Source organism: Durio zibethinus, chromosome 4, assembly GCF_047325235.1.
Source record: "Durio zibethinus cultivar Kanyao isolate XHJ-2024 chromosome 4, ASM4732523v1, whole genome shotgun sequence".
NCBI classification, from domain to species: domain Eukaryota; kingdom Viridiplantae; phylum Streptophyta; class Magnoliopsida; order Malvales; family Malvaceae; genus Durio; species Durio zibethinus.
This window is the reverse complement of record NC_143165.1, coordinates 1,575,661-1,596,238: the sequence shown is the minus strand read 5'-3', so window position 1 is coordinate 1,596,238 and position 20,578 is coordinate 1,575,661. Positions and strand designations below refer to the sequence as shown.

The 20,578-nt window shown below is 31.4% G+C and overlaps 3 protein-coding genes across 3 annotated transcripts; 2 read left to right on the top strand and 1 right to left on the bottom strand.

Annotated features, from left to right (window-relative positions):
* The first annotated feature begins 272 nt into the window (after positions 1-272).
* On the top strand, positions 273-9,002 carry LOC111287966 (transcription factor bHLH128-like). The gene is made up of 6 exons (XM_089758992.1): positions 273-774; positions 4,297-4,616; positions 4,891-5,022; positions 5,968-6,033; positions 6,214-6,282; positions 8,596-9,002. The coding sequence occupies exons 1-6, from the start codon at positions 456-458 to the stop codon at positions 8,647-8,649; spliced, it is 960 nt and encodes a 319-aa protein (XP_089615118.1). The 5' UTR covers positions 273-455; the 3' UTR covers positions 8,650-9,002.
* Positions 9,003-10,162: 1,160 nt separating this feature from the next.
* Positions 10,163-14,572, top strand: LOC111288451 (ras-related protein RABA5c-like). Its single transcript, XM_022879345.2, has 2 exons — positions 10,163-10,658; positions 13,977-14,572. The coding sequence occupies exons 1-2, from the start codon at positions 10,163-10,165 to the stop codon at positions 14,294-14,296; spliced, it is 816 nt and encodes a 271-aa protein (XP_022735080.2). The 3' UTR covers positions 14,297-14,572.
* A 1,777-nt stretch (positions 14,573-16,349) lies between these two features.
* LOC111287637 (uncharacterized) lies at positions 16,350-20,372 on the bottom strand. Its single transcript, XM_022878301.2, has 6 exons — positions 19,982-20,372; positions 19,710-19,905; positions 19,125-19,197; positions 17,476-17,525; positions 17,138-17,251; positions 16,350-16,915 (listed from the first exon to the last, which is right to left on the bottom strand). The coding sequence occupies exons 1-6, from the start codon at positions 20,289-20,291 to the stop codon at positions 16,780-16,782; spliced, it is 879 nt and encodes a 292-aa protein (XP_022734036.2). The 5' UTR covers positions 20,292-20,372; the 3' UTR covers positions 16,350-16,779.
* Between the last annotated feature and the right edge of the window lie 206 nt (positions 20,373-20,578).

Sequence of the window (20,578 nt, the reverse complement as noted above, 5' to 3'; positions counted from 1 at the left end):
CAACATAATAAGTATGAAATATATTTTTTGATTTTATTTAATTTATATATAAATTTTATTAAAATTTTAAATCATATTATTTTTATATTATTTATATATCATTATTATATCGTATTATTGTATCATATTTAAAATTATTGAATTTTTAAAAAATTTGTACCTAACTTAAAAATGAATAAAAAGTAATTAAAAAAAATGAAGAAAACACGTGAATTACGCCAAATTCAGATAAAACAAAGCAAAAATTATAAACAAATAATAATTTACTATTTGTGGTGATGTAACAAAAAATCACCAATGCGTGATGGAAGCAAAACCTCATATAACATTCCCCATGAAGCAAGCATCCCTCCTCTGAGCTATGAACAAACCTTCGACATTTTCTTTCTCTTTTCAGCTTATGTTTTTTTCCCTCTCTTTTCCTTTCTAATTCTTCCTTTTCTGACTAGAGAGCCATGTACCCTTCATCTTCGTCTCAACAACCCGTGGGCCAAACAGGATTAACCCGTTACGGCTCAGCCCCGGGTTCCCTTCTTACCACCGCCGTTAATTCCGTTATAGGAGCTGGTTCTAACCTCGTCAGCCACTACTTCTCCGCTCACTCATCGTCATTAACATCGGAGTCAACTTGTAAAGTCAGCTCATCCAACCACCCACAAGAGCCTAAATCTGCTGCTCCTCCTCCCCATGGATCTTACCCTGCACCTTCTTCTTCCTCTTTGCTCAGACAACGTAGCTCTCCCGCTGGTTTCCTACACCTCTCAACCGAAAACGGTAATGCATTTTTTTTCATTCTAGGACGGTTTTATCCTTATTATATTTGAGAAATCATTATCCACTGAAGGGTAATTTCGACTTCTTAAATTTATTCCTTTTATTGGCGGCTTTTCTTCCCCGAATAATTCACCGGCATTAGGCGTTGACCCAATTTTTCATTGACAAAAAAGGTCACATTCTATTAAGTTTAATTGCCAAAATAACCCTTCAAAAGGAATAATCTGGTGGGAGGATGGTCCATGGAATTTCCATGTAGCTTCCACTATTAGGGTAATATTGTTTGATATGTTACAAAATATTTCAAGTGTTTTTTACCCCTTTTTTTTTAATTTAAGTTGTAAAAATTAAATTTCAATGTCATATTTTATCATCCATATTTATTATTGATGAAATATTTTAGTGCATCATTGACCCAAAGTTGGGTTATGATATTCTTTTAATTTCACTTATAAAATTAAAATTTTATTATTAACATTTTATTAGAAAATAAAATATAATCTTAAAATATCCCTTAATTACCCTTTAGAAATCAACTTTTATCTTCATGAATGTGTATTTTCTTTTTGGCACATCTTTAGGCCGTGTACAATTAAAAGCTAAATGTTAAAAAACACGATAACATTTGAAGCAAAAATGTGCATTTTAGTATAAGGTTTTGTATTGGAATAATGTTACGAATTGTTTATAAATTATAGTAAAATATTTAATGTAATATATAAATTTTAAGAATTTTTAATATAATATTTGAATTATAAATATATTAATTAATATGATACTTTGATAATTATTTGTATGTCATATATTATAATTTGAAACTAATCATATTAAAAATAAATTTTATATTAATTAATAAATTTATAATTTAAGTATAAAATTAAAAATTTTTAAAATTCAAATATCATATTAAATATTTCATTATAGTTTAGAGTTATTTGTAATATTAAACTTTTTGAATTTAATTCTTTTATTAGTTTAAAATTTCCATAATTTGTTTCAACCAATCTTTTTTAGTAACAAAAAGTGATTTTTTTTTTTGTTTAAATATCATAACCTGCCATTTATGATTTAAAAATATGGGACAGATAGATTCCTCCAACCCAAGTTAGGTTATAGTGGCAAGCCCTTTAATGAATAAAAATGAATTTTCCAAAAGCTTCATCTAACCACGTTCAAGTTTCTTACGACATAAAAATGTACAATTTTTTTTTAAAATGATAGAAAACGGAGATTAGACACAGCAAAAGAGTAGAAAAAACAAAAGAAGAATAAAATTAACAGTTCGTTTTTTTTTATGTTCTTAGTGAAATTTTTTAATTTGTAAATAGAGTTAAAAGATTTATATGTATTTTTTAATTAATTTTTTATTTTTTTAATTAAAAATTACCTAATTCATTTTCAGTGAAAATTTTAAATTTCACATTCAAAATTATTAAGGTGACACATATATTAAAAATTATTAAAAATTTTAAAAAATAAAACATTAGTATTCTTTTAATCTCGAGTTAAAAAATTACATTAACAGTATATAAAAAAAACTCATTTATAATCTACATAAAAAGGTACGTGCTAATCTGCTAACTCTAATTGTAAAAGTCTAAAAGCTCTATTGTTTTTTGTTAGAAATTTTCAAAATAATATATGAAAATTAATTTCACATTGAAAAAAAAATACATAATTAAATCTGTTCAAAAATAAAGATAAGCCTATTTAAAATAAATAATTTGAATTATTAAAAAATAGATAATTTTTATCTATTCAAAATAGTTAATCATGTCTATAGGAAACTTTACTTATCTATCTATAAAAAATTTCTCTAATTTTTTAAAAATATCTAAAAACAATTCTTGAAACTCTTCCTCGTTTCTTAAAACTTCAAATTTGTTTTATAAAAATTTTGTTGTAAAAAATATATGTAGAAGTTCATTGATATTGTGATATGCTAGTGATTATTTAATCAATTAATTTCATTAGCGTAAAACGTAGTCTCAAGGTTTATTGCTTGTAATTTTTTTGCACATCCATTAAGTAAATAATATAATAAAAATAAATAAAATTTTAAGGAAAGTGATACCATTATGCATCTTAAAATTATTTTTTAAAATTTCAGATTTATCAAAAATAATAATTTAAAATTTTCAGCATTTGCTCTCATAGGATGAAATAATTTCTCTAAAATTAATGGTTAGACAAAGTTATAGATAGCCAATCCATGCAAACCACCATGTTCTTGCTGGCAGATGAGGTATTAAAGGGTAAGTGTCACGTGTCTAACATAACTCCACCGATATTTTTGGAATCCAACATTATGCTTTTATTTTACTCAATAAAATTTGATGTAGATGCATAAAATATTATATGCTTTGTGGGGTGAATATCTTATGATTTGCAGTTGGACAAGTGGGAATAAAGTAAGATAAATGATCTTGGTAGCCCATCAGGATACAATACCAGTGGGATAAGAGGGACTCGAAGCTAGCCCTGTTCATATTTTTTTAACTCTTTCAGAAAAGTCATCCTAATGAAGTTTTTAAATGAGATAACGTCCTAAAATCTCTTACAGTGAAATATTTACTTTCATAATTGATTTTAATATTGTTTTAATATAATATTTGAATTATAATTTTATTAATTAATATGATATTTAAAGTATTATTTATCCGATACGTGTTATTATTTAAAATTAATCAAACTTGATAATTTAAAATACGATACGAAAATAAGACATGAATGCGACATGATTTAAAATTATAACAATAATTATATATGAGTTTAACAAAATAAAAAAAATTATATTTCATATTTTCATATCCATACGAATTAAGACATGTAATAATTTTCGTGTAAAATACGATACAAATGCATGAATTTTAATATTTTATATTATATAATTATACGAATTGTCAGGTCTAGAGCTAACCACATTAACAATGAGTATCACATTAGAGAATTTTAAATTTTATATACTATATTAAAAATTTTATTATAATTAAAGAGTTATTCATAATATTAATTCTTTTTAAATTTCATATTCAGGTTTGTAAACTTAACTTGTTACATATTCATTTAATTATGATTAGGAAAATTAATAAATTAAAAAAATTACTTAAATGGACATATGTTAAGAAAAAAAACATGCTTTAGTTAGGAGTTTAAAACTTTTATTGTCTATTTTAATAAATTTATATCTAAATGCAAGTTTTACTTGTTTATTTTGAAAATTAATTTACAACTAGATAGAGTCTAGATTATTTGTTCTATAGATATGATAAACATGTGGAATGACAAGGAAGAACAGTACAAAAGAAAACTAATAAAAGTAATGCATAATTTTTTTTTAGAACAATTGAAATTGTATTCATTTCATTTGAAGATGAATTTCGCAACAAAAATTTATTTACCGATGTATTACCCCAACATGGTTAAAATTCATATTACCTTTGTGATGCGTTTGATTTGTTATAGAATGTGATTTTTTTTTTCCATGGATCACTTGAAGTGAATTAAACACTCTCATTGCAGGTTTTTCTGTTACAAGGGGCACCAGAAATTATAGCTCTCAAGGTGCTAATCGTGGCCATGGAGTGTCAAGATTGAAGTCTCAATTGAGCTTCACAAGACAAGATTCTCTTTCTCAGATATCTGAAGTCAGTGAGGATCTTGTTGATGGTGTTAGCTCTAGCAGTAACCATCAAAATGCTGCACATCCATTTGCTGCTGCTGGCTTTGGAATGGATTCCTGGGATCATACAAATTCCATTGTGTTTTCTGCCCCACCATGCAAGAGGGCTAAAAATATTGATGGCGATAGTTATAACTGTCTAAAAGCCTTGGAAACTCAGGTATATTTTTCTCCCCATTTTAACTGACATCAGATCAGGGAAGAACAATTTAATGGTGTTTGTTTCCAATATCTTATCAGAAAATAAGTATTTTGGAGTATATTATTTCTCATCATCAGCCCAATATTGTTGAAGTAGGAGCACGATTTTGCATTTATTGTAGCATCATTGATCGCTTTGTCATCACCATGATGAATAACACAGTGTGCTTTAAAGTATTATCATTAACTTCTTATTATTGGCCTTACATACTGCGAATTAATCTTTATTTCAGGTTAGTATGCCACAAACGACACTTGAGATGGCTACAGTGGAAAAGCTGCTACATATTCCTGAACATTCTGTGCCCTGTAAAATCCGAGCCAAGCGTGGCTGTGCTACTCACCCTAGAAGCATTGCTGAAAGAGTAAGTTAAAGTTCAAGAGATTTAATTGCTAGTGATAGATTACTATAACTTATTAGAAATCAAATTGCTTATTTATAGGATAAATGCAGGTGTTAATGAAGGTTCATATGATCAATCATATCCTTTCAAATGACCAGTTCCATCAAACTTCACCTTCTGTCTTGGAAAGTTCAATGTCTTTTGTTTATACCTTGCACATGTAAAGCATTTGTAAGGGCTATTGAAGATAGTATAATTTTGAAGTTATATCGCTGTTGGCCGTGCACTGATTGCATCCATGAATCCCATAATTCCTCCATTTCTAGCCTTGCATTCCAGAAACTTTTAACATTGATAATTGTGATACAATATGGAAAAATCACAACTGGACATTCATTGTCCTTTTTTTTCTCTTTTCCTTTTCTATTGGGTTGGAATTTTATTTGATGTGCACATGAAAAGTATTATTGTGGTCTTGAGGATCAATGGCTGCTATGTTAAAAATAGAAGGTACCATGAATCCAAGAAAGAAAGATGACAAGCAAGGGACCCGACAAATGGCGAAAACAATATTCCATCATGCATCCACTAGAGCATAAAGCCCTCGTACCTGCACATGCATGGTAATTTCGGCTCCTTTGTGGAGTAGGTGACAAGTACGATATAGCATAATATAGTAGCTAATGAGTGCAAGAATATGATCTGCACATCTACTTATGGATTCTATAGGTGTAGAGGAAGCTAGTCTATAGTAATAGAACATCTTTTTGCGCCCTTAGATCATATAATTGATAATGCTCATTTGCATTTGCTTATGTTAATGTCTTGAAGAAGATTCATGCATTATACACCATAAACTTACAGTTGATTACTAAGATACATGAGCATAGTGTATAAGTGTTTTTTCTTTCCCCCAAGGAATGATCAATCTTATTGAGCATCATTAAACTTATTGTATATGTACAGGAGAGAAGAACAAGAATAAGTGGGAAGCTGAAGAAATTAGAACAGCTTGTTCCTAACATGGATAAGGTAATCGTTTTTTTCTATGCTGGCCTCAGATTGAGTCTATATTTAGGTTGTTTTGAATCATTCATTTCCTCATCAAAGATTGTGGACTTATGGTTTCCAGATTATTGTGCAAGGGATCCATTTGCAATGTATATACATTATTTTCTACATAGATAATATATCTTTGAAATCTTCGTGCAGCAAACGAGCTATGCAGACATGCTTGACTTGGCTGTGCAGCATATTAAACGCCTTCAAAATGATGTTCAGGTTCGTACATATGTCATCTGAGTGCTTATTATTATGTTTTTATGGCATCGAAATTTGTTTCTTTGAAGACCCTCAAATTAGGTTGCTATGATTCTGAATGTTATAGGTGCTTTTTACAAAGGGTCACAATATGAAATCTATCTTTGATATATGTGTGTTTGTGCATGCGCATGTGTGCATGTTTGCGCATGCACATTTGTGCATACATGTGTGCATTGTTATAGGACTGATACATTTGAAGCCTTGATGTAGAGTGCATATAATTCATTAACTTTCTTACCTTTATTTTCTATTGTACAATAAATTCTGTGAATTGGAATTCAAGGGCATGTTCCATTAGGCTTGAGGCGTGTGCAGCAAACTCATAACCGGGAACCATCGATCTAATGTTTGAGAAAGGCCTAGGTTGAAGAACCATGTCTTGGACTCTAGGCACCTGCTTGTCTTATCACCAAGCTATTCCATTAGGCATTCCTTTTGAGATAACGCTTAAGACTCTATCATTAATATATTTGCTACAAGCTGGAGCATAGAGTCTTACATACATCTAGAAGTGAAATATACAATGAGGAAAATCAGTTACCTACTTTAGAATTTTAGTAATCTAGATTACATAGCCAAACCAAGTTGTCTGAGACGAGTGCCCTTAAGAGATAGCTCTGATCTATTTATTGTCTATGAAGAGGTTCCATGGATTTCCTCTGCTTGTGTTACTTCTAAAGCAATGCATTGGTAGGACCATGTGGTATATACCTTTGGTTAATAGATGAACCTGAAATGATGTCCATATTCTATTTTTCTACCTCAAATGCATTAACGAAATGAAATTCTATTAGCTGATGATGCCTCTCATAGCATCTATGGATCCAATACATGAGGTAATTGGTGGTACCAAAAGGCACTATTGTTAATCAAGAATGTTGATTGCAAAAATGATAGATCAAATGGTAGATCATGAAAGATGTCAGTATGGGAATACTGTAGCCCCACAGAATGTACCAACACTGAGTGTTTATTTCGTTGGAATTAAGGATAACTACTAAAATGGCAACATGGCTCATAATCATTGAGAATAGGCAAACTAAGGAGAGTTTCAGCTTTCTTAATGGGTTTTGATCTTAGCCTAATAAGCCAAACCTCTATCAGTATCTTGTTTTGATAAGAAAGCAGAATAGATTCTGTGGACTTCGAATTCAGTATCTTTTTAAGCTTGAGATCCAAGTCAACCCCATCACAGTCTTCAGGAACTAATAGATAGCAAATTGCCGGTATGTTGAAACACATGTTATGATAGCAGCTAAGCTGGCTGGTTATAATTAGGGGTGAGAAAAAAAAATGCAGAAATCTGAAAATCGATTCGAAATTATAGTGTTTGGTTTAGTTTAGATCGATTTTTTTTTATTAAGTTCAGATCAAGTTTGGATAGTAAGCATATATATTAAGTTTGGATCGAATTTCAGATCAGAAGTAGAAAATTAAAAAAAATTAAGTCGAATCGAATTATATATATTTCAAATTTTTATAAAATAAAAATAATAAATTTATATCATATCAAAATATATTTAAATATATTAAAATAATATATAAAAATTAAAAACCAATAAATTAAACCGAAATAAATCGATAAAATTTAGTTTAGTTTGGATCGAATAAAGAATCGATTTAAATTTAAATCGAATTTTAAAATTTTATAATATTATATAATATTTTAAAAAATAAAATCGAATTTAATTTGAATTAAACCGTTATCACATCTAGTTATGACCTTTGCAGTTGTATTAGGGGCAAAAGCTAAAATCAGATTGTCGCATTCAAGGAATTTAGGCATATATTTGTTGTATAACATAGCCTTTAGACCAAAAGTGGGATGATGAATTTCATTAATTATATCATTTTCCTGCTGTTAGAAGATAGTAGAAGAGTAAGAAGTGGCAATGATATTTTTCTGTTAACCAGAAAGGGATTCATGGGCTCTGTCCGATACATCCCTTCCTGGACTGAGTTTATCTATGCCGGACCTAATGAATTCAGGAGAAATTATCTACTCACAATCTCTTAATGGATTCGAAGCCAGGCAAAAAGAAAGTAACCCATTCTCTTGGCCACTTGAGCCAACCATCTGATGGTAATTCGAATGATACTTGGTTAATATAGTATTAACTTCTTTGCTGTATATACCATGTGCCAAATGGTGAACATGAACACCCTTTTTATCTTTTTGCTGATCTTTAAAATGGCTTAGAAGTTCAGAATTTTGGCAACCCTTCCTTCCTTCTAGAGTTTGGTTGACAATATGTATTTCCTCTATCACAGGAACTCCACAAAGAACTCGAAAGTTGTACGTGCGGATGCAAACATGGCTCATGATGCTTGATGGCTATGTCTAAGGAGCCCAGCATTGATCTGAATTCCAAATTTTGAAGGTGGGGGATATGCTTAGTGAAGCCAATGCTAATTTTGTTGTCTTATTTTGAGTGAATAATGCAAAAGTAGAGGTATAGAACTCTGAACTGTATATAATGGGATGACATTGTTCTTTAGTTTTAGAAGAGATTGATTTGGAAAATGAAAAAAAAAAAGACCCAAATTGTAGTTTAGTGTCCCTTTGCTGTTAGATTCAATGTCTGTCATATAAAATATATTGATGGCAGCGAGAATCGAACTTCTTTAAGTGTTATCTTTTATTTTAAGAACATTATACCATATTTTCCATTTTGAAATTGAGTTTGGCCAACTAAATATGGGTTCTTCCAGGAATGGTTTGAAATAGACTTTTTGCTTCTTAAATGACTCTTCCATGTGCCAATCATAAAAGGGTGGTCCCAATAAATTATAGAAGTCCGTCTCACCATGACTGGATTTGCAGTCCTTTGTCAATTATTGTTATTAAAAAATAGGTACGAAATTTTGTGTATTTATATAATATAAAATATTAAAATTTATATTTTATATAAAAATTATATATTATAATTTGTATCGATATAAAATTATAAAATATATATATTTTTTTATTTTATTAAATTTATATATAATTATTATTATAATTTTAAATTATATTATTTTCGTATAATATTTTAAAATGAATTTAATTATTTGAATTTGATTACTATAATTTACAGTCTCAACTCTCAAACGAAGAGTTAATAACAGTAAAAGTAGGACAATAACATTAATTGAAAATCTAATTATTACTGCTGCTTGTTTACTCCGTATGGTAAATTCTTCTATTGTTTTAATCCAACAAAATTAATCATATAATAAAAATATTACAATACAAAAGCATTTGTTGTCCAAAGGAACAAATAAACTTATGCAAAACACGTTAAAATTACTCTTAAAGGTTATGGTCAAACAACAGTGTCAACATCATTAACATTATATTTTCTCCTTTTTGCTTTATAAAAAGAATTAAAATCACATCATAAAACCCACAAAGTTAATTTCATTGATAAGAAACAAGTTTCTTTTTTTATGAAGGAAACTTCGATGCTTGTGAAAAGTATTTTAAAAGTGAAATTTTAAATGTATAATAATGAAGGAATGCAACATTAAAATCATCCAATTAAATCCAAAAATAATTTGAGGAAATTAAAATAAAATTATAATTACCAAAGATATTAATATGAAGTAAAATAAATACGTATAAAATATAAAATTTATATTATTAAATTAGTAAAATATGTATTTAATTTTATTTATAAAATTAAAAAATTTTAATATCAATATATAAAAATAAATTAATTTTTTATTTTTTAGTACGATACCATGAACATAAGAACATGAATATAAATTAATAAAGTAATTAGCACTAATTAATTAAGATTTAGAGTTAGTAATAATAAAAAATAAATAAATAAAAGAATCCCATAATTGAACATCAATGATGAATCATGAACCCACTACATGCGCAGTATGTCTTTTCCAGCTTAGCTTCAGACAGAACTTCCACCGCAACAACCCATTCACCTGTTTCTCTCTGTCTCTTCCTTTTTCCTTCTGTCATAACACCAAAATCCAACCGCGAAAAACCAAAGCCAAAGCCATGTCAGACGACGAAGGAGGAGGAGAAGAGTACCTTTTCAAGATAGTAATAATTGGAGACTCAGCAGTTGGCAAATCCAACCTCCTTTCACGCTATGCTCGAAATGAATTCAACCCACATTCCAAAGCCACCATAGGAGTTGAGTTTCAGACCCAAAGCATGGAAATCGATGGTAAGGAAGTTAAAGCTCAGATTTGGGATACCGCTGGTCAAGAAAGGTTTCGTGCTGTCACTTCTGCTTATTACAGAGGCGCTGTTGGTGCTCTTATTGTTTATGATATTAGCAGAAGAACTACCTTTGATAGCGTCGGTCGTTGGCTTGATGAACTCAAGAGTGAGTTTGGTTTTTAACAACCTTTTTCTTGGTTTTGGTTTTCCTATCTGGGTTTTTTATGTTGGCTAGATTGAGTTAATTTATATTGATTTTTAATAGGTTTTATGGTTTAGCTGTGGGATTGGAGGATTTGGTGGCTTGCAGTTGTTGGTTTGATGAGAACTGAGGGATATCTTTTTGGTAATATTGACAGGTTAACTTCATTTGATCCTTTTTCTAGGAGGGCTGTGGATTAGATTTTAAAATTTGCTTTTGGTAGATTTGGCATTAAGATGGAGTGTCATAAGAAGATCCATTGAAATATTGAGTTGGGTTTTTTGTTTGTTGATTTTATGGTCTTTCTTTGAGTGCCTTTTTCAGGATTCTATCTTGATTTGTTCATTCAGTTGGTTATGGTGGGTTAGGGCATTAGATCTGATGCTGTAATGATTGTAGTGTAAGGCTTAAGCTAGAAGAAAGCTGAAAACAGCAATAACAAATATTCCCTGGAAGAAAACAGAAAACAATTAGCAAGGGACTGGCTTTCTGATGCTTTTTTTTTTCTTTTTACTTTCATGCCCCCTTGTGTGGATTGTATCTGTTAATGTAGCATTTTCATACAGGATATTTGTTAAATTGCATGTGGCAGATTCTTAATTCGTGTATGTGTCACGGATCTAAGGAGGAGTCCTGAATCTCACATCGAACATAATAGGAGGGTCACTGGGGTATAAAAGGGTTCACACTATCTCTTCCTTGTGAGACGCCTTTTGTAGGACAAAACCGTGAGATCAGGGGGGCCAGAGCGGACAATTCCTCACAAAGGTGTGAACCGTGGCAGTTAAGTTGATTCGGGACACTGGATGAGTGAATGCCCGGGTCCAAGAGCTGCGCGGGTTCGGAGCTTAAGTCTCGACCCGTGACATATGCATGTTGCTAGATAGGCACCTTTTCTGATACATATGAAATTCCGTATATTAAGAAGCTATACAACAGCTTGTGATCTTGGATTTAGTTGTTCAACTTATTTGACTGATTATTGCCTTGGAAAATAGAGATCATGTGACTACTAGTGATTAGTCAATTACTTCTTTCTCCCCTTGTTTTCTGGTGATATTCATTCTTTTGTCTTATAGAACACGAACCAAGGTTGTCACAATTAGGATTTATCCTGAAATTGTTAGGATTATTGGAGCATATCCTTGATGATATTAATAGAAATTAGTAATAAAGAACATAAGTGACAATATTCAGTGTAGTTTGATGGAATCTGGTTACATTCATAAACAAAGAATTAATTTCTATATATATTTTTTTATTTATAAAAACAACTGTAAGAGTATGATAAACGAAAATTGACACTTAAATACTCAATCTCCAAAACATACTTTATTGTTTGTTGTTCTGTAAAATCTTAAGCTTTGGCCTTTGGGACAATTCTAATGCTTTCCAGTGTCTTCTGCAATCTTCTTACACATTTATTAACCCTATAATAACTTTACAAGCATCCATATGTCATCTTACATATCTCTAATGGCAAAATGAGGTTTATAAAACAAAAAGTAGTTACAACCAATAAACAACTATAGACAAGAACCTATTATGATTTATCCTGCTCAATTCCTTGTTACTTATTTGAACATATGAATAAGTACAGTTCAAGCAAAAGATAGAATAATTTCAAGGCATTTAATATTCTTTTCTCTTAAACCAAGATTTGCACATTTTACCTTTGGGTCTTTCATCATATCATAATGTTTTGAATTCTCATCCAGGTCCAAAATTCATTGGTAAACTGTTGGATCGACCAAGAATTATACTACTTGCAACCAAAATCTCATTGCAGTTCATTTTCATGAATATTGTGTATCTTATGGGCGTAACCTATTCTAAGCATACTTGCTAACTGAAAATTACTAGCTCTTAGATCATAGACAATTCCATGTATGGAAGATCCATATTTCTTTTTTTCTTTTTTTCTTTTTTCCTCTTTGATGCAAGAGAACACTAAGACATGAATCTTTAAAACCGCTCAAACGAAGGCTCATAGTTTTCCATTGCTTGACATGTGTTTATGAATCTCATCTAGAGTTAGAAATGGGTAAGTCTAGAATCATTTGCAGGACAATGCCTCCTATGTGTAGTTGTTTTTTGGCTGGCACTTGGCATCTGGGGCTTGTTCCAGTTAGCAGATGCATGTAACTGATAGAGTGTCTTTTAGGCGGTCATAGGATTGTAAAGACGTAGTAAAAAAAAAAAAAAATAATAGCCATAAGAATGGAAATCTTTCCATTGTTTGGGATGTTGGAAGGCAATAAAACATGTATAGTTTCAGGGATCAAGTTTTTAGGTGCACTAGCAGATTTGTATATTTCACATTCTTGTAATCCTTCATAACCATGGTGGATTTGTCTCTCATTCATGGACGTTACCTGGCTCTGTTCAATCTTATTTAACATTGGTCTCTGATGTCTGTGATTTTATTATTTGGATAGACCTTAGCATTGGACACACTTTTCCAACCTTGCAAGGATAATGAGAGTGGAGGGTTTGGCCTTTATGTTTTGGCATGGTGTCAAATTTGGTGATGCAAAGGCCCTGGTATGTTGAGAGCGGACATGTGGTTCCTACGGAAGCGTGTGGCTCTTGGATGGTTTAGTGAAAAGAGGGGGAGGACACTCCATTTTGTTGGAAACCCCATGTCATGTTTCGGTGTCCAATGCTTGTATTTGTGTTTTCAGTTCTTAGCATTCCTGTGATTGCCCCAGTGAATGGTAAAGATGGACTCTGTTAACTTTTCAATATAGTGTTGATACACACACATACACCCTAATGCGGACAGGACTGTTGAGACAGAATAGAAGTAGAGTATATAAATTTGAAATGCAAATACTAATGATTAGAAGTTGATAGCCGACTTGGAGAAAAGTTTCCCTTTCTAATGGTTGAGACTGGCTACAAGAGTATCAGGATAAAATTCAAAGACTATCAAAGCTAGCCTACTTATTTCATATCAGTTAGATCTCTTTTACAGAAGACCTTGGAACTCAAATGATCCTAAAGTCCAAGGAATATCAATTTAATGTTGGTCCACAGGTGCCTTGGATATTCTTCCTCCCTTCTTATTTCCAACAAAACTTCTTCCAAGATCTAACACGCCACTTATTTACATGGCCAAAACATTTCTTTGATTTTTATATTTTCTCCTTGGCTTATCTATTTGCTTCTCAAGATTTACCGTATATGTAATTTCTGTCTGCTTTTATACTCTACAGTGATTTTATATTTGCTTTAAGTTCGGAGATTTAAAGGCTTATGCTTACTTAAAACTTTGTGCAGCTCATTCCGATACGACAGTAGCAAGTATGCTGGTTGGCAACAAATGCGACTTGGAAACTATCAGGGATGTGAGTGTTGAAGAAGGCAAAAGCCTCGCTGAAGCAGAAGGGTTGTTCTTCATGGAGACATCTGCTTTAGATTCAACAAATGTCAAGAAGGCATTTGAGATCGTTATACAAGAGATTTACAACAATGTCAGCAGGAAGGTCTTGAACTCAGACACTTACAAAGCTGAATTAACTGTCAATCGGGTAACCCTTACTAAAAGTGAAACCGATGAATCGAAGCAAACCCAAACTTTTTCTTGCTGTTCCAGGTGATCTCGTTCGTTCAGAAAGTGTACAAGTTGAGGCCTTCCCATGGTTTGTCAAATTCAATTTGTTTGGTTGAAATGTTTGTTTTCTTGTTTTCTCAATGGATATGTGTTCAGGGATTCTTTTATTACTGAATAATATCATATTATATAGTTTAAATTATGGTCAAAGAATTGCTTCAGGATATGAAGCTGTACCTGCTGAAAGTGAAGCAGGCAGCCATCTTATTTCACATTGTAATACTATCCATTTTGATTTCCATAGCTATCTGATTCATTATTTTCTCAAAGTCATCAATAGCATGTGTTTTCTCATGACCAAAATCAATCTTCCTTCAACTACTAAGTGGAGGCTGAACCGTGGGTACAATTAGACGTAGGGAAGATAGAACCATATTCGATGGTTTGATTTGATTTGATTTTTTAGAAGTTTTTTTTTTTTAAAATCGGGTTTATTATGGGATGGAAGAAAAAAATTGAGGTCAGATTTTAGCCAATCCGATATATATAAAAAATATTTTTAATTAATTAATTATATATTTATTTTATATTTATATTAAAAAAATTATATATTTTATTAATTTTAAAACAAATGGAATATGATTTTATATAATTACATGTCAGATTAAATCTGAATATAAAAAAATTTAATAAAAAAACGAATTAAATCAAATTTGTATATAATCAAATCGAATTTAAAACGAAAAAAAAAAAGGGTTCTGATCTAATTCATTGCCGTCCATAGTTAGACGTGACAAAATGATTAGGAGACAGACAATGAGACAAAGCCACCGTGGAGCAGCTTTTTGCAAGAAGATGAGAGTGAAACTCTGTAAGATATCGGAGAAGATCACAAACGGAGATTGCTCGCGGCTAAATATGAATATAGATGAAAGATTTATAAAGCCTTTTGTAAGGATCCCGATTTTCCTATTGATATGCGGGACAAACATCGTTATAAGTTGTCCAAGTTGCCAAGAAATAGTTCCTTTGCACGAATAAGAAATGATGCATTTTCATGTATTGCCCTCGTTCCGTATTCGAGTGCCTTCGAATTTACCCGAAATTGTGGGTCTCTTCTTTTGATCCCCTTTGATTTCCTCTTTCAACTTTTACTTCTCCCTCCTTTTATCTTTTGAAATGATTCAGCCATTTTTAAAGAAATGTTTAAGATTTCTTTTATTTTTAATTTTACATTTTTTAATTATATAAATTTAAATCAATTTTAAAATTTCACATATTTAAAATTTTAAAGATTATATGTCTTGTTTGTTTGAATATTAAAGGTTATATATTATGTCACATAAGATTTTTTTATCAATTTAAACAATCATACAAACAGAATGATTATATTAATACACATTTAGATAATTAAAAACTCGATTAAAATTTTTTAAAATTTAAAGATTAAAATAAATTTTGATCAAAGTTTGAGGCCAAATGTGCTATTTACTTTTCTTTTTTTTGCAAAATGTAATCTTTAAAATTATATACAATTCAAGGCAATATTGTCAATCACATTATAAACCAACATTGCTTAATTGTAACTGATCAATTAGGCCGACCATCACACTATCTTTATTAATGCAATCAAATGGAAAGTCAAAGAAAAAAGGGCTTGTTTTTCAAGGGCAATCTTTCCTTATTCTTAAGGGCAGTTTCTTCTAGCCTTAATTTTTTTTCTTTTTTTAAAAAGCCGCAACCTAAAGATAAGAAAAAGAGTTGCGAGTGTTTAAGATTTGAATACTAAAGATGCTACCTCATACTGGTGACTGCATGAACCAAACATATATCGGCGCCAAGCCCATTAACATGAAGTATGGGAGAACTCCACAATATCTATTGCATGGATGCTTTGGAAGGGTTTCTAATGGGATTTAAATCAGCAATGATAGAATTTTCAAGACCAATTTAGTACTCAATCTATCACATAATCATTATAAGCAAATCAGGTATGTTGTTCTTCACTAAGCTTAAATTAAAATCCAATAACATATAGTCAAGAAGTAGATACATTCTATTCTTTTTGTTCTAATTATGCATAAATAGATTTGAATATCTTTTCATTTATACACTGCAAAACACTTCATTCAACATATAATGGTCATTGAAACTCCAAAGACTGCAATTGACAAAGAAGCACATGAATCTCTCCCCTTAACATTAATTTTGAAGAAAAAGAGACTTACAGCATGGCCTGAACCAATGGTCACATAGGTCAACTTCTAGATGACTTTGGTGGTGATTCCATTGAAGATGGTAGTAGGTGCAGTTGACTTCTCGATCTAGATTCTCTTGGATTATGATTTATTGTTAGAGACCATGAAAATGGATCTAACTGACTACTAAAGTGAAATCCATGAGAGTGCAACCATGGAGATTGGATAAGCAAAGGATGACAAGAAAATTATGTAACTTAACCTTTTTAAAACAAAAATGCAGGATACACGCACAACACAGATCAAAATTTTTTATGAATCCGACTGTTCTCTATCCATCAGCCAATTCTAAACTTTTGCCCTTAAATTCATTGCCATTTGGTATCGGACCATAAAGACAGACCCGCAGATCACCTTGCACTACTTGCTGGTGAAAGTAGTTCTTATACAAGTCCCAGAACTCATCTCTGCAATTTAAACAAAACATAAATGAATCAAGCATCGCTCAAAGTTCCCAAGTCCATGTAGGGACTTGGTGTCAAAATGTAGCATGGGTGTTTAAGGGTAGGGAAACAAACACGTGCCTACACACACCATTTACAAAAGAAAAACGCGATAAACACAAATCAGAAGGAAACAAAACAGTGAGGAAGATAATGATAAACTTATAAGTTAGCTCATCAACGAACCTGACTTGGGGAAGTGTAAGCAAGGAATAGCCCTTAACATCCATGTGAATATCAAGCAGAATCACTGATAAACGTGAAAGCCCCAATGCCTCAATGTCAATTAACTTTTTAATTCTGCAATTTAGATTACAAGAGAACAGTCAAAACCATGATTCAATCAGTCATAATGAAAAATCAAGAAAAGATCATGATTAACAAAAAGACTTGAACATTTAAATTCTATGATTACCAAAAGATCTTCATATTTCTTGAGATGACTTTCTCAAAGTTGTCTTTGCTAAACTACTATTTTTTATGATAACTATTAGTTAATTTGACGTTAAAGGTTGGTGACTAACCTACTTGGTGTACCACTAGCAATGTTAACTCGGTTCTTCAGTAAAGATACCTGCAACAACCAAAAAAGAAGCAAAAATTAACTAAGAAATAGGGCCTTCATGCAATAGATATCGAGTAACCAGAGACATGGTAACAAAGTTATATCAGTTCAATAACAAGCCACACAATTGCAATTTTCACAAAGGAAAATTGTTTAATTCCTCCAATTCAACACAGGTAAACAACATAATGCAACTAAAAGGCATATGCAACTAGTCTATAGTACCATATCCAGATGAACTCTATTGAATTTCGTTTCTCATAATTAATCAATTGTGGAGAATCACATATTTAACAGCTACCAAACTGTCCAAATTGGATTCCATAAAGCTTAGCTGTCTCCTAAAATAAAAACAACATATTCTAGTGAATGAAGATGATATTAGAATCAGAACATGGAACATCCAAGTCTCAAAAACAGAATATAAAATGATGAAAAATTTTCCCTTGTTCAATATTGACACCCAGAATAACTCCTACTCATGTAAATAAAATCTCAAATGATTTACTTGAAAACAATACAATTTTGAGGATCAGGAAATACAAGATCGAAACCCATGACACTATGAAATATTTTTTATGCAGCAAAGCTAGTGGGGTACAGGCATGAAAAATTTATCACCATTAAAGGAAGCCTTTCATCAGAAAATGATTTCAGGATCCTTTATGTTTATATTTAACCTGAGGCAAAATGATTATTTGAATTAACACACAAACAAAAACACCATTACTATATATAAAAGTGGGGAGCCCCTCCCACCACACCATCCCGTGCTATCAAATGCACACCAAACCAAGTAGTCATATTACAGGCTAAGACAGAAACTGGTTGCCAAGTAAGTACAAAACTTAAAAAGAAAATGAAAGAATTTGCAATCAAATGAACTGCAGAATGATATTAAGTGGAGCTCCTCCCTCCAACAATCAGTTGGCCCACAGCTTAAAACAAATTCTACCACCTCTCGATAATTGCCTTTGATACTTGGTAAGAGAAGGTGGGCAACAACATATCAACAATGATATCGTGGAGAGCCAGGCTGTAGCATCGGGAGCCGGTCACACATGAATATATATACTCATACACATGTGAAATCATGTCAAAACAGGAACTTCAGCCAAAAGTGTGAAGAGTATGTGATGGAGATTAGGGGAATTGTTGCAATCTCCATGTAAAGCTTCTTATGTCTTCAAGCTTTTGTTTTGGTTTAGAACTTTTAATTTAAGTGAATTTCAGCAACTTATTATCTTGAACCTCCAGTCATAAGGTATGGGCATGTAACTTGTTTCTCCTTACTTTAATATCAACTCTATTTTAGATTAGAAATCAATCATAAATCAAACCCTTTAAATGCTAAAATAGTAATTTATCTGATCCACCCACAAAAATCTCAACCTTCAATATAAATTATATCATATTTGTTTGAAGTTGCTCTCTTATCAATAAGTATTTAGGCCACCCATTGTCAAATATTCTAAGTGATAAAAGAACAATGCATTTTTTACCATAGCATGGTCACAAAAAAAACAAGCCTCTCAGCAACACAGATTCTGCCCCATAAGAGTACAAGTAACATTCAAGAAAATTAGGCTCAAAGTATAGAAAAACTACCTGTTCCTTAATCTTCATGTGCTTTGAAAATAGCTTTACAGCATGACATTCTTTAGTCAATGAGCGCATGCCCCTAGAGCAACAGAACAAAATTTTCAGTTCCTTTCTGGCTAGAATCTAAAGATTAATCAAAATTTAAATAACCTCATGAACATGTACTCCTAGAAATAGGGAAAAAAATTGAAAGTTCTAGTTAAAGTCTGTTCTTTTCACTTCTCCCATTTTGCTATCCAACAAAAGAAACCATTCAATTTCTTTTCTCTCCCTTCAATCCACATGAATGTTAACCAGCTATATCAAACATAAACCTGATAATTTTAAACACAATACGGTTACATAACATGAAAGCGATACAAAAAAAAAGCGATGTGACTTAAAATTTTAATAAAAATCGAATATGAATTTAGCAAAAACTAAAATATCTATTCCAATTGTTGCACCCTAATTTCCGTGTTTTAGACATGTTTCACACGAAACAACATGGATATACGAATTGTCAAGTCTAATCAAACATAACTTTTTTTTTTTTTGCTTTCAGAAACTAAATAAAAAAGAAAAGTAACGACGAAACGGAGGCTAACGAACCTTAAAAGTTCAATAGATCGTAAAGCCGAAGTAGCAAGAACAAGAACAGCAGGACTTCCTGCTTCAATCTTGCCTTCAATGAGCTTCCCTTCACAAAGCTCTTCTTTCCATTTTGCCCCAAAAGCTTCCTTTATATGTCTCTCTAGCCTCATTACATCTTGACCCAACTCTTCAGAAACATCTAAAATACAACTAACTACACAAAAAAAAAGGTGTAACCCAAAGACCCTTTTTAAGTTTTAATAATGTCTGATTAATAAATATGATTTTACCTTTAATTGATTCCATTTCGAGTGAAGAGAGTTGGACCCCATTGGCGGATTGAAACTGACTTAGAAAATAACTGAGTTGCTGCGACGGTGATGCCGGTGTTGGCAGTGGGTTGTTGCTGTCGCCGGTAACAGTTGTTGTTTTGTTTTTGGTTTTGATTTGGTTGGCGTCGTTTTGGTGATTGTTGTCCTTCTTCGTCTTCTTCTTCTTGGACTTGGATTTGGGTACGTCGGACTTAGAGCCGAGAGGTTTCCCGTTGCGTTTAGGGTTTTGGGGACGTTTCCGTTTCTTCTCCGCTTTCCCGCTCCCCATTTTCTCCTGCGGCTTTTACTGAACGCTTGTGCTAGGGTTTTAAACGGTAACCGGCAACCGCTATGCTGTTTTTTGAATTTTTGTTTTATTATGATTATTCTTTTGGATCATTATATTACTACGAAAGCAATAAATTATAAAATAAAATTGAAAATATTATTAAAATATTATTTTTATCTTTTTACATAAAAAAATCACCAAGTATCAATATTATTAAATTTTTATTTAAATAAAAAACTTAGCATTTTTTATTTTTTATTAATTAAAATAAAATTTTATATGATATA